General features: G+C 42.2%; 1 protein-coding gene across 2 annotated transcripts; it reads left to right on the top strand.

Moving 5' to 3' along the window:
* The first annotated feature begins 7,253 nt into the window (after positions 1 to 7,253).
* Positions 7,254 to 9,738, top strand: LOC144581174 (histone H2B type F-M-like). 2 transcript variants are annotated; one of them, XM_078363868.1, is made up of 4 exons: positions 7,254 to 7,713; positions 8,136 to 8,194; positions 8,396 to 8,414; positions 9,421 to 9,738. In XM_078363868.1, the coding sequence occupies exons 1-2, from the start codon at positions 7,304 to 7,306 to the stop codon at positions 8,170 to 8,172; spliced, it is 447 nt and encodes a 148-aa protein (XP_078219994.1). In that variant the 5' UTR covers positions 7,254 to 7,303; the 3' UTR covers positions 8,173 to 8,194; positions 8,396 to 8,414; positions 9,421 to 9,738. The 2 variants fall into 2 exon arrangements, with proteins under 2 accessions (XP_078219994.1, XP_078219995.1); XM_078363869.1 differs by lacking the exon at positions 8,396 to 8,414.
* The last annotated feature ends 2,885 nt before the right edge of the window (positions 9,739 to 12,623 follow it).

Here is a 12,623-nt window from a genome sequence, read left to right as displayed (position 1 = left end):
GATAGACCGCTAGCCAGAGTAATAAAAAAAAAAGAGAGAAGATTCAAATAGATGCAATTAAAACTGATAAAGGGGATATCACCACTGATCCCACAGAAATACAAACTATCATCAGAGATTACTACAAACAACTCTATGCAGATAAAACTGTAAATCTAGAAGAGACTAGTGGATAAATTCCTGGACACTTACACCCTCCCAAGACTAAACCAGGAAGAAGTTGAATTTCTGAATGGACTAATAACAAGGTCTGAAATTGAGGCAGCAATTAGTAGCCTACCAACCAAAAAAAAATCCAGAACCCAATGGGTTCATAGCTGAATTATACCAGAGGTGCAAGGAGGAGCTGGTTCCATTCCTTCTGAAACTATTCCAAACAATACAAAAAGAGGGGATGCTCCCTAACTCATTTTATGAGACCAACATCATCCTGATACCAAAACCTGGCAGAGATGCAACTACAAAAGAAAATTTCAGGCCAATATCCATGATGAATATTTATGCAAAAATCTTCAATAAAATGCTGGCAAACCAAATCCAACAGCACCTCAAAAAGCTTATCCATCATGATCAAGTTGGTTTCATCCCAGAGATGCAAGTCTGGTTCAACATCTGCATATATATAAATGTAATCCATCACATAAACAGAACCAAGGACAAAAACCACATGATTATCTCAATAGATGCAGAGAAGACCTTCGACAAAATTCAACAGCGCTTTATGTTGAAAACTCTCAATAAACTATGCATCAATGGATTGTATCTCAAAATAATAAGAGCTATTTATGACAAATCCACAGCCAATATCATACTGAATGGGCAAAAAGTGGCACAAGACAAGGATGCTGTCTCTCATCACTCCTATTCAACATAGTATTGGAAGTTCTGGCTAGGACCATCAGGCAAGAAAAAGAAATAAAGTGTATTTGAATAGGAAGAGAGGATGTCAAATTGTCCCTGTTTGCAGATCACATGATTGTATATTTAGAAAACCCCATTGTCTCAGCCCAAAATCTCCTTAAACTGATAAGCAACTTCAGCAATGTCTCAGGATACAAAATCAATGTGCAAAAATTGCAAGCATTCCTATACACCAATAATAGACAAACAGAGAGCCAAATCATTAGCGAACTGCCATTCACAATTGCTACAAAGAGAATAAGATACCTAGGAATGCAACTAACAAGGGATATAAAGGACCTCTTCAAGGAGAACTACAAATGACTGCTGAGGGAAATAAGAGTGGACATGAACAGATGGAAAAACATTCCATGCTCATGGTTAGGAAGAATCAATATCGTGAAAATGGCCAAACTGCCCAAAGTAATTTATACATTCAATGCTATCCCCATCAAGCTACAAATGAATCTTCACAGAATTAGAAAAAAAACCACCTTAAACTTCAGGTGAAATCAAAAAAGAGCCCGCATAGCCAAGACAATCCTAAGTGAAATACACCAATCTGGAGGCATCACCCTACCTGATTTCAAATTATATTACAAGGCTACAGTAATCAAAACAGCATGGTACTGGTACCAAAACAGGGATATAGACCACTGAATCAGAACAGAGGCCTCAGAAAGAATGCTACACAACTACAACCATCTGATCTTTGACTAACCTGACAAAACAAGCAGTGGGGAAAAGATTCCCTATTTAATAAATGGTGTTGAGAAAACTGGCTAGCCATATGCAGGAAGCTGAAACTGGATCCCTTCCTTACACCTTACACAAAAATTAACTCTAGATGGATTAAAGATTTAAACATGAGGCCTAACACCATAAAAACTCTGGAAGAAAACCTAGGCAATGCCATTCAGGACATAGACATGGGCAACAACTTCATTACTAAAACACCAAAAGCAATGTCAATAAAAGCCAAAATAAACAAATGGGATCTAATTATACTTAAGAGCTTCTGCACAGCAAAAGAAACTCTCAATATAGTGAACCAGCGACCAACAGAACGGGAAAATCTTTTTGCAGTCTACCCATCTGACAAAGGGCTACTATCCAGAATCTACAGAGAACTTAAACAAATTTACAAGAGAAAAACAAACTACCCCATCAAAAAGTGGGCAAACAATATGAACAGATACTTTTCAAAAGAAGACATTTATGCAGCCAACAAACATACGAAAAAAAGCTCACCATCACTGGTCGTTAGAGAAATGTAAATCAAAATCACATTGAGATACAATCTCATGCCAGTTAGAATGCTGATCATTAAAAAATCAGGAGACAACAGATGCTGGAGAGGATGTGGAGGAATAGGAATGCTTTTACACTGTTGGTGAGAGTGTAAGTTAGTTCAACCATTGTGGAAGACAATGTGGCAATTCCTCAAGGATCTAGAACTAGAAATACCATCTGACCCAGCAATCCCATTACTGGGTATATACCCAAAGAATTATAAATCATTCTATTATAAAGACACATGTACACATATATTTACTGAAGCACTGTTCACAATAGCAAAGACTTGGAACCAACCCAAATGTCCATCAATGATAGACTGGATAAAGAAAATGTGACGCATATACACCATGGAATACTGTGCAGCCATAAAAGGAAGAGTTCATGTCCTTTGCAGGGACATGGATGAATCTGGAAAACGTCGTTCTCAGCAAACTGGCACAAGAACAGAAAACCAAACACCACATGTTCTCACTAATAAGTGGGTGTTGAACAATGAGAACACATGGACACAGGGAGGGGGACATCACACAGTGGGGCCTGAGGGTGGGGGTTAGGGGAGGAATAGCAGGGACTGGGGAGATGGGGAGGGGTAGCGTTAGGAGAAATACCTAATGTAGATGACAAATACCTAATGTTGATAGATGCAACAAACCACCATCATGGCATGTGTATGCCTATGTAACAAACCTGCACGATCTGCACATGTACCCCAGAACTTAAAGTATAATTTTAAAAAATAGACCACTAGCCAGACTAATAAAGAAGAGGAGAGAAGACTCAAATAGACACAATAAAAAAATGATTAAGGGGATATCACCACTCATCCCGCAGAAACACAAACTACCATCGGAGAATACTATAAACACCTCTACACAAATAAACTAGAAAATCTAGAAGAAATGGATTAATTCCTGGACACATACACCCTCCCAACACTAAACCAGGAAGAAGTCAAATCCCTGAGTAGACCAAGAACAGGTTCTGAAATTGAGGCAGTAATTAACAGCCTACCAACCACAAAAAGCCCAGGACCAGATGGATTCAAAGCCAAAATCTACCAGAGGTACAAAGAGGAGATGGTACCATTCCTTCTGAAACTATTTCAAACAATTGAAAAAGAGGGACTCCTCCCTAACTCATTTTATGAGACCAGCATCATCCTGTTAGCAAATCCTGGCAGAGACGTGGCAAAAAAAGAAAATTTCAGGCCAGTACCCCTGATGAATGTTGATGCGAAAATCCTCAATAAAATACTGGCAAACCAAATCCAGCAGCACATCAAAAAGCTTATGCACCATCATCAAGTCGACTTCAGCTCTGGGATGCAAGGCTGGTTCAACATACACAAATCAACAAACTTAATCCATCACATAAACACAACCAATGCAAAACAAACCTCATGATTACCTCAATAGATGCAGAAAAGCCCTTTGATAAAATTCGACACCCCTTTATGCTAAAAACACTCAATAAACTAGGTATTTATGGAACATATCTCAAAAAAATATGAGCTATTTATGACAAACCCGCAGCTAATGTCATACTGAACGGGCAAAAGCTGGAAGCATTCCCTTTGCAAACTGGCACAAGACAAGCATACCCTCTCTCACCACTCCTATTCAACATGGAAGTTATGGCCAGGGCAATCAGGCAAGAGAAAGAAACAAAGGGTATTGAAATAGGAAGAGGGGAAGTTATATTATCTCGGTTTTCAGATGACGTCATTGTATATTTAGAAAACCCCATTGTCTCAGCCCAGAAACTCCTTAAGCTGATAAGCAACTTCAGCAAAGTCTCAGGATACAAAACCAATGTGCAAAAATCACAAGCATTCCTATACACCAATAATATACAAACAGAGGGCCAAATCATGAGCAAACTCCCATTCACAATTGCTTCAAAGAGAATAAAATACCTAGGAATACAACTTACAAGGGATGTGGAAAACCTTTTCAAGGAAATAAGAGAGTACACAAACAAACGGAAAAACATTTCATGCTCACGGATAGGGAGAATCAATATCGTGAAAATGGCCATACTGCCCAAAGTAATTTATAGATTCAGTGCTCCTCCCATCAAGCTACCACTGACTTTCTTCACAGAAACAGAAAATCAAATACTACATGTTCTCATTCATAAGTGGGAGTTGAACAGTGAGAACATATGGGCACAGGGAGGGGAACATCACACACTGGGGCCTGTCGGGGGTGGTGGGCAAGGGGAGGGATAGCAGTAGGAGAAATACCTAAATGTAGATGATGGGTTGAAGAGGGCAGGAAACCACTATGGCACATGTATAGCTATGCAACAAACCTGCACATTCTGCACATGTATCCCAGAACTTAAAGTATTTTTTTAAAAGGAATACAATCCTGTCATTGGTGGCAACATAGTTGAGCTCCGAGGACATTATGTGAAGTGAAATGTTAAGTGAAATAAGCCAGGCATAGAAAGACAAATATCACATGTCCTCACTCATGTGGGAGATAAACAAACTGATCTCAAGGAGGCAGAGAGTAGAAGTGTGTTTACCAGAGGCTGGGAAGGGTGCTGCAGAGGGGCGAATGAAGAGAGATTGGTTAATGCGTGCAGAAATACAGTTAGAGGGAAGGAATAAGCCCTAGTGTTCAATAGCACAACAGAGTGATCACAGTATCCAATTTATTGTGTATTTCAAAATAGCTAGAAGAGAAGTTCGGAATGTTCCCCACACAAAGAAATGACAAATTTTTTAGATGACAGATATCCCAATTACCCTGATTTGATCATTGCATATTTGTACACATCTATCAAAATATCAGATGTACCCCAGAAACATATACAATTACTACACATCAATAAAACTAATAAACTGTAAAAAAAAAACCTGAAAACAACCAGAATGTCCCTCAAAGTTATCATAAATAAATTATAGTATATTTATAAAATGGTAAACTGTACAACAATGAAAATGGATCAACTACAGCTATCTGCAATATCGATGAGTCTCACAAGCAATGAGGAGTGAAACAAGATCGTCACAATTCCAAGTTTAAAAAGCATTTAATGTTCAAACATCTGTAAAAGAAAACTGTTGTTTAGGGATGCTTATAAGGAAGAAAACCTATAAACCAAAGTAAAGAAATGATTATCACAAAAGTCAGCATGGGGGCTACCCCTAAGATGGAGGGAGGGATGTCATCAGTGGTGGGGGAGAGGAGTAGTTTATTTAAAAGTTCCATTTTTTTCCCTGGCTGGTTATTACATGGGTGATGGCTTTATAATTATTCTTTAAACTGGCAGTTCTCTTCTGAATGTATCTTTCTTAAAGAAATAGAAAGCAAGTTCACTAGTTGGAAATAATGAGGGAGGGGGTATTAAAAGATTTGAGGAAAGGAAAATGATATGAAAGAACAAGAGACATTAGAGAGTGAACAGACTAGAGAAATACGGTATTTTAATTCTATTCTTTTATGAAAGCTTTTTATATTGTTTCTGATTTTTATGCTTTTTCTTTCATATGCAACATTATTTTATATATAACTTTAACACACCATACTATATGTAGTTATCCCAGTAAAATTATAACGCTATTTAATGTTTTAAAATGAATTGTAAAAGCAAAATTAAGTCTAAATAAACCATATAATGATTTGTCATAAAACATGAGTTATTTATTATTTCAACTTGGGCTTTAAAAAACTGATTGTATTTAGACAAAAATATATATCATGCATATATTGTGTTGCATGATGACTTTATTCTTTTTCTTTTGACTTTCTTTTTTTAATTTTTATTTATTTATTTATTTATTTTTAATTTTTTTTAAATTTTTTGTTGCATTTTAGGTTTGGGGGTACATCTGCAGAACATGCAAGACAGTTGCATAGGTACACACATGGCAGTGTTTTGCTTCCTTTCTCCCCTTCACCCACATTTGGCATTTCTCCCCAGGCTATCCCTCCCCAGCTCCCCCCCACTGGCCCTCCCCTTTTCCCCCCAATAGACCCCAGTGTTTAGTACTCCCCTCCCTGTGTCCATGTGTTCTCATTTCTCATCACCCGCCTATGAGTGAGAATATGCGGTATTTCATTTTCTGTTCTTGTGTCAGTTTGCTGAGAATGATGTTCTCCAGAATCGTCCATGTCCCTACAAATGACACGAACTCATCATTTCTGATTGCTGCATAATATTCCATGGTGTATATGTGCCACATTTTCCCAGTCCAGTCTATCATCGATGGACATTTGGGTTGGTTCCAGGTCCTTGCTATTGCAAACAGTGCTGCAATGAACATTCAAATATCTCTTAAACTTATTAGCCATTTCCAACTTCTGAGTTGTGATTTGTGGTTGCTGTTTCGTTTTCCTTTTTTTCTTTTTTCTTTTTTTTTTGGTTTAAACCTGGTCAATGTTGAGTGTCGTTATATGTTTTAAATAAAAGCACCTTTCCGTTTCTATTCTCGGCTTGGAGGCTGTGGTATGGCCATTCCTCGTTCTCCTGATTCACTGAAGATGGTGATCAGAACTGAAGACAGCAGCCAGACCGCCAGGTCCTCTTCTGCCCAGGAGCCCTTGGCGGCCGTATCGGGGAGTTCCTGCTAAAGCCGGGGTGGCTTAGCCAGGGATAACAGTAGATTCTGAGATGGGTGAGAACCGGTCCACACGTGGACACGGTCGTTCCTCTGGCATCCGCATAATGGCCTTGGGCTCAGGAGGTCTGTCTCTCTTCAAGGAGCATGACCTGAAATTGCTGAACTTTGGGAGTTTTCAGTGACACCCTTCAAAGTGCGCAGGGAGTGTCGTGTATCAGCTGAGGAGGGCTGATGCGCTTTTGCCCTGTGAGGCATCTGTGTAAGTGCCTCTGACGTAGGCCACAGGGGGCGCCTAGGCTGGCAGACGACCACTGTGATTGGTTGACATGATGACAAGCAGTGGGATCACCCAATCACCTTAAAGGCAGTGAGGTTTGCTGACAGGCTCCCTGGGTAACACTTCATCCAACCAGATGTCGAGTTGGCCTGTGACGCAAACCCCCGCCAACTCCAAAGTGCCCCGCCCCCAACTTTCCCGGGTGCTCAACCGTCAACGTCTGTTCTTGTCATCTAACGGCCGCTGCCTCCGCCATGGCTGAGCCTTCCTCTAAGCCAACCTCTGAGGAAGACCAGAGCCCCCAGGAACCCAAAGAGGCCAGCTCCGCGACGGCCCAGAAGCAGGAGAAACGAGGGCGCCGAGGGTCCGGCAGGCACCACGCCGGTTGCGGCGGGGACAGCTTTCAGGACGGCTTCGTCACCTATTTCCCCTCGGCGCTGAACCAGGTTCACCAGGGTCTCAGCCTTTCCCCAGAGGCCCTCAGTGTCATGGAGTGTATGATTCGTGACATACTGGACCGCATCGCCACTGAGGCTGGTCAACTGGCTCGCTACGCCAAGCGGGTGACCATCACCCCCTGGGACATCCAGATCGCCGTGCGACTGCTGCTCCCGGGGAAGACGGGCAAGTGTGCGGAGTTACAGGGCACGAATGCCGTCCTCAGGTACACCGGGGCAAGTGAGCTCCCTCAGCAGCACCCGAGCACCACGGAAACCCAAAGGCTCTGCTCAGAGCCACCGCAAGTGGCCCGAAAGACCAGTGGCCCGTTAAGGGGAGAACCCCACTGGAGGCTGGGGTGGGTGACACTGTTCTGACTTAGCAGGCGTGTGTCGTGCGGTGTCCCGGGAGTTTTCGAGCACTTTTCCCTCAGTAATAAACAGGGTCAGCTCCAATATATCTGTTGTACAATTTGCTGCAAGGAAAAGCAGTGGGCTTTTCCGTGCCCGTGTTTCATTTCCTCAGTTTCCCAAATGGCCGTTTTTATTAGTTATATTTCTAGGTTATCTTTACGGTGGTATTATCAATGTGCTGATACTCGCCTTTTTCACTCTCATTCTCCTGCGACTGGACGGTGGAATTTTCCAGAACTTCATTATGTGCGTTATGGAAACAGAGAAAGTGAATACGCTGATAGAAGAAGCAAGGTAACCATCCTAAACCTTTTCAACATCTCTCCCATCAGGAATCCATGTAGATAAGCAAATGAGGCCCATTTACAGTGTACATATAGCCAAAGAACATTTTCAAGGGTCCATCCATTTCCCCACTTCCTTGAGTCTGAGATCGCTCATGCGATTCATTCTGCTTTGAGCCTGACAATAATCTTTTCATTTCTTTTTGAACAGAACCCTTCCTTACTTCCAGGTATGCATCAGCAGGATTTGGGAGTGTCCCCGCAAACAGCTCATGGTCTACTGGTACAGCGGCGAAGCAAAAGAGTGACCTGCAGTCTATGAGCAACAGTCATTGTCCCAATGTGGGGAGTGACCCAGGCTGAACCCACAGCAGCCTTCCTGTGGTATTCAGCCTGGTGGTTCAAGGGACAGGGGTGTGATTCTTTACCTGATGTTTTCGTTTTCAGTGTTTGTAATCACGATCATTTTAGGATATGAATCCAAAGCTAAAATTAGTATATGCTCCTTGCCCCTAGCATCAAGTTATGCAGAGCATTGTCAGCCATTAGGAGAAGTAAGATAATGCTTATTTCCTCAAGAGAGTTACATATTAATATTCATATTAATGTTAACATAGGCTGCCTTTAATTGTGCTTTCCTCTGGGTCTCAAGTGTTTACACTTTTAGCATTTTTTTCTATAAGTGTATTGCTGAAATTCAGAACAGCTGGTGACTTTCCCCTTGCTTTCCTTTTAAATCGATTTCTAGCCTCCCGTGTATGTGGACAGGAGAACATTCCCTGGGATTGCAACCCATAGGAATTTATTATGTGGTGCCTTGAAGCTCAATACATTGGCCATTTTTGTTAAGTGTTTCCCGTGCATTTGCAAGCATCTCATAAACAACCCTTCTCCTTCATATGTAGAAACCAGTAAAGGATGGCACTCTCAGTGAAACTGTGACACAAAAGCTGGATAAACGACAAAAATCAAAATTTTATTGAGCCCCTCAGAAGTGGGAAAGTACCACCCCAGAGGGACCTAACACGTAGCCGCGTGGATTATTCCACTTTGACAGACGGCCGCTTGGTCAAGAGGGAAATGGGGGCAGGGCAATATAGTAGCCACAGCTTCCCTGAGTAGTGCAGATGGGAAGCAGGGAAGCTTCACCCTGGGAGCTCCACTCGGGATCCATAGAGAAAGGATGTAGAACCAAGAAGTCCCCTCATCGGGATTTTTTCCTTGCTCTGTTTCCAGAATATTAGAAAAATGTTATGAAAATAGTTGAAGAGAAATACTTACTGCACAAGGAGACCAAGAGAAACCCCCACAAAATCAGCCACAACGAATCCCTCTGGATGGTGCCGTCAAATGGTCCTACATGTCCGGAATAACATTTCAAAAACCAAAGACGCTTTGCAGGAACCTGTTCCCTTTCAGAGACGGGGCTATCTATGTGCCTGCTCCAAAACACCACATCTCACTCCGTGGCTTAATTCTCTTTATGTGAATTGTTTTGCTGTAAATTGCCAATGTTTCTGTGAATTAAGACATACTAATAAATTTCCAAAGTTATCCTTGCGTATCTGTGTAATTAGGCAAGTCTTTCTGAGAAACCAAATCCACTGGGATATTTTACCCTGGACTATGTGTTTTCCACTTGTAAATTCAGACATCAAAGAGGAGCATTAATAAAATAGGGTTAGCAATGAAATCTGATTGGGCTCTGGGGAGTGAAGAGTGAGGGGGCAAGGGGACTGATGCTGGCAAAATATAGGAAGAAAGAGGAAAAGCGTGGTTTCCTGTGAAGCTCAGAAGAGGAAGCTCACACATTTGATATAGATTTCAGTGGCTGATTGAGGAGACAGGGAACCGAGCGAGCAATCGTAATGCAATGCTGTGGGTTACAGAAAGCAGAAACTAAGGGAAACAGCTTCACTGCATAAACCACAAATAAGAAGTATCAATGTAGGGACAATAGTATGAATGGGACAAGCACAGTGCAGTCAAACATTTTATCAGCACTCCCTGTAACATAAAGTTCATTTCAAAACATAGGCAAGGACCCAAACACATTACAGAGGAAACTGCCACAAAAAGTGCAAGGAACAATACCTCTTCTAGGCTCCCTGGTAATGGAATCTCACTTATTTAGATTTATCTGATTCTGCTTTTCCTCAGGCTAGAACATTTTGTTTTTGAAAATCTTCATGACTGGCCTCTACATATCATGGGGATCATGCCGTGTTGCCTGATGGAGCAGCACAAGCTCCACTCGGATCCCCGTCAGCCAGTGCGGCACCTGCAGCTCCACAGCACACAGTGTGATCAGGTGTCCCAGTCTTATCTAGTAAGGGTTAGTTGTCCAGGGATGCTCAGTTGGAGTTTAAGGGGAAACCTGTGATTAGATGAGTGTGGTTCTTTGGAAGTTCAATTGGTTGTATGCTTTTAATTCTGTTGATGCAGGTTTATTCTATCCGTTTTCTAGGGCCACTGCAAAAGTATTCCACAGACTGGCTTACTGAAACACTAATTTTATCTCAGAGTTCTGGATGCTAATTGCCACCTTTTTGTAAGGAGGACACAATTCTGCTGGGAAGGACCCACTATCGTAATTTCACTTTAACAAAGTGACCTGTGTACAGACGGTCTCCAAATAAGGTCACATTTTAAAGTGTAGGGGGCCAGGACTTCTACATAGGGAGACACAACTCCATCCATATTAGCACACCTTGTTCGTCCACTTCCCTGCCTGAATTAATTTAATCATAACATTCCCAAAGTCTTAACCGACTCCGAAATCAACCCTTCATCATGTCATCTGAAAGTCTTTTATATCTGGAATAGGTGACACTCCAGGTATGATTCATGCTGAGGCAGGAATTCTCTCCACCACTGCACCTGTGAAGCTGGACGAGTTATCAGCTTCTGAAATATAGCTGTGGAAATGGTACCAGATATGGCTTATCATACCAAAATCAGGAAATCAGAAACACTACTGGAGTTTGTGGGCCCTAAGCAAGTTTTAAAACTAATGGTGCAAATTCCGTTAGATTGTATGGGCGGAAAACATTCTACTTGGGGCTCAATGCTCTGTCCTTGAGGCCCAATGGGGTAACAGCTTCACACCCTAAGCCCTGGGCAGCGAGGTGGTGGCTGTCGCTGCAGCCTGGGCTCCTTGCAGCCCATCCCTCTGAAACCGAGGATGTGAGACATATACCTGGGACCCGGGAAATGACCTCCGTTTCTGGGACCAAGAGCAAGATGGCCCAGTCTCCAATTTCGGTGCCCCTGGTTCCTGGGGGCACTGATGGCCATGCCAACCTTTGACCCTACGTTGGAGTCCTTCTTCCCTGTCTTAAGAATGAAGGAGCGGTCACAGCTGAGTAGCTCCATCAGTCCCTCTCTTATCTGTACAGTCCAGGAACTCTAACAGCCTCCTTTCCTTTTGGCCCATCTTTGCTCCATGCAGTGTAGTCTGATGACATTGTTTCTAGTAGAAAATTCTCAAACACTTGTTGGCTTCCCATTGAATTTACCTGGGTCCAGATCATCAGACAAGGAGTTGTCTAGAGATCTTTCTTGAATACCCGTATCTCCCACATCTTAATTCCTAGCTTCTGCAGAGATGGTTGATTGGATCCATGAAATACATGCCTCGCCTCTTTAGCTAATGGTTTTCCAGTCCCTCCCTTGCACCTGTTTCCAGAGCAGGGTATCTGTATACATTGAGCACCTTCTGAATCACCCACTGCTGGCTTTCTTTTCCTCAGTGCTTCCTTGGCTAATTTGTCTCTTTTCTCTCCCCTTTGCTATAAGGATCTAGGAGAAACCAGATTAAATCCTAAATACTTTTCTCAATTTACCCACGTAGTGGCCAGGGGTCCCCCTGGCCTCCTTAATTTCATGGAGAAATCAGCTTGCCAATGGCAGATCATTAGGACATGAAGCATGCCAACTTATTTAACATGTATTCCTGGGAGCCTTTAGTGTTAATGTCCAAAGACACAAGGGAAATGATCTATTTTTATGCCTGGGCTCAAAAGAGTATGGACAGCTGTGTATAAATATGATGGGACAAAGTATACTTCATCCCATATTTTGTTAGCTATATACAGCTCAAAAAATGTCATGAGAAAATCTTTAGTTCACTGACTGTTCAGTTCCATGTAATTAACTGTTGCTCTGCTTGTTGTTGGGTTAGCAATCCTCACGCCCACATTTGTTTTTTCAACTGGAGCCCTGAAATGCTTTTTCCTAGTCTAGTGGTATGATCTCTAAAGTTATCAGAAACCTCTATTTAAAAGTGCTTGCGGCTGGACGCCATGACTCACCCTGTGATCCCAGCACTTTGGGAGGCCGAGACCAGTGGATCACAAGGTCAGGTGTTTGGGACCAGCCTGACCAACATGGTGAAACCCTGTCTCTACTAAAAATACAAAAATTAGCCAGGTGTGGCG

This window comes from Callithrix jacchus, chromosome X (genome assembly GCF_049354715.1).
Source record: "Callithrix jacchus isolate 240 chromosome X, calJac240_pri, whole genome shotgun sequence".
In the NCBI taxonomy this organism is placed as follows: domain Eukaryota; kingdom Metazoa; phylum Chordata; class Mammalia; order Primates; family Cebidae; genus Callithrix; species Callithrix jacchus.
Note: the sequence above shows the minus strand (reverse complement) of the source record. Positions and strands in the feature narration are given on the sequence as shown.

Bases quoted from the DNA above. Each gene is read 5' to 3' on its own strand.
- LOC144581174 (XM_078363869.1), top strand. From the start codon at position 7,304: ATGGCTGAGCCTTCCTCTAAGCCAACCTCTGAGGAAGACCAGAGCCCC. The intron at 7,714-8,135 runs GTACACCGGGGC...GGAATTTTCCAG, and splicing joins GGCACGAATGCCGTCCTCAG to AACTTCATTATGTGCGTTAT.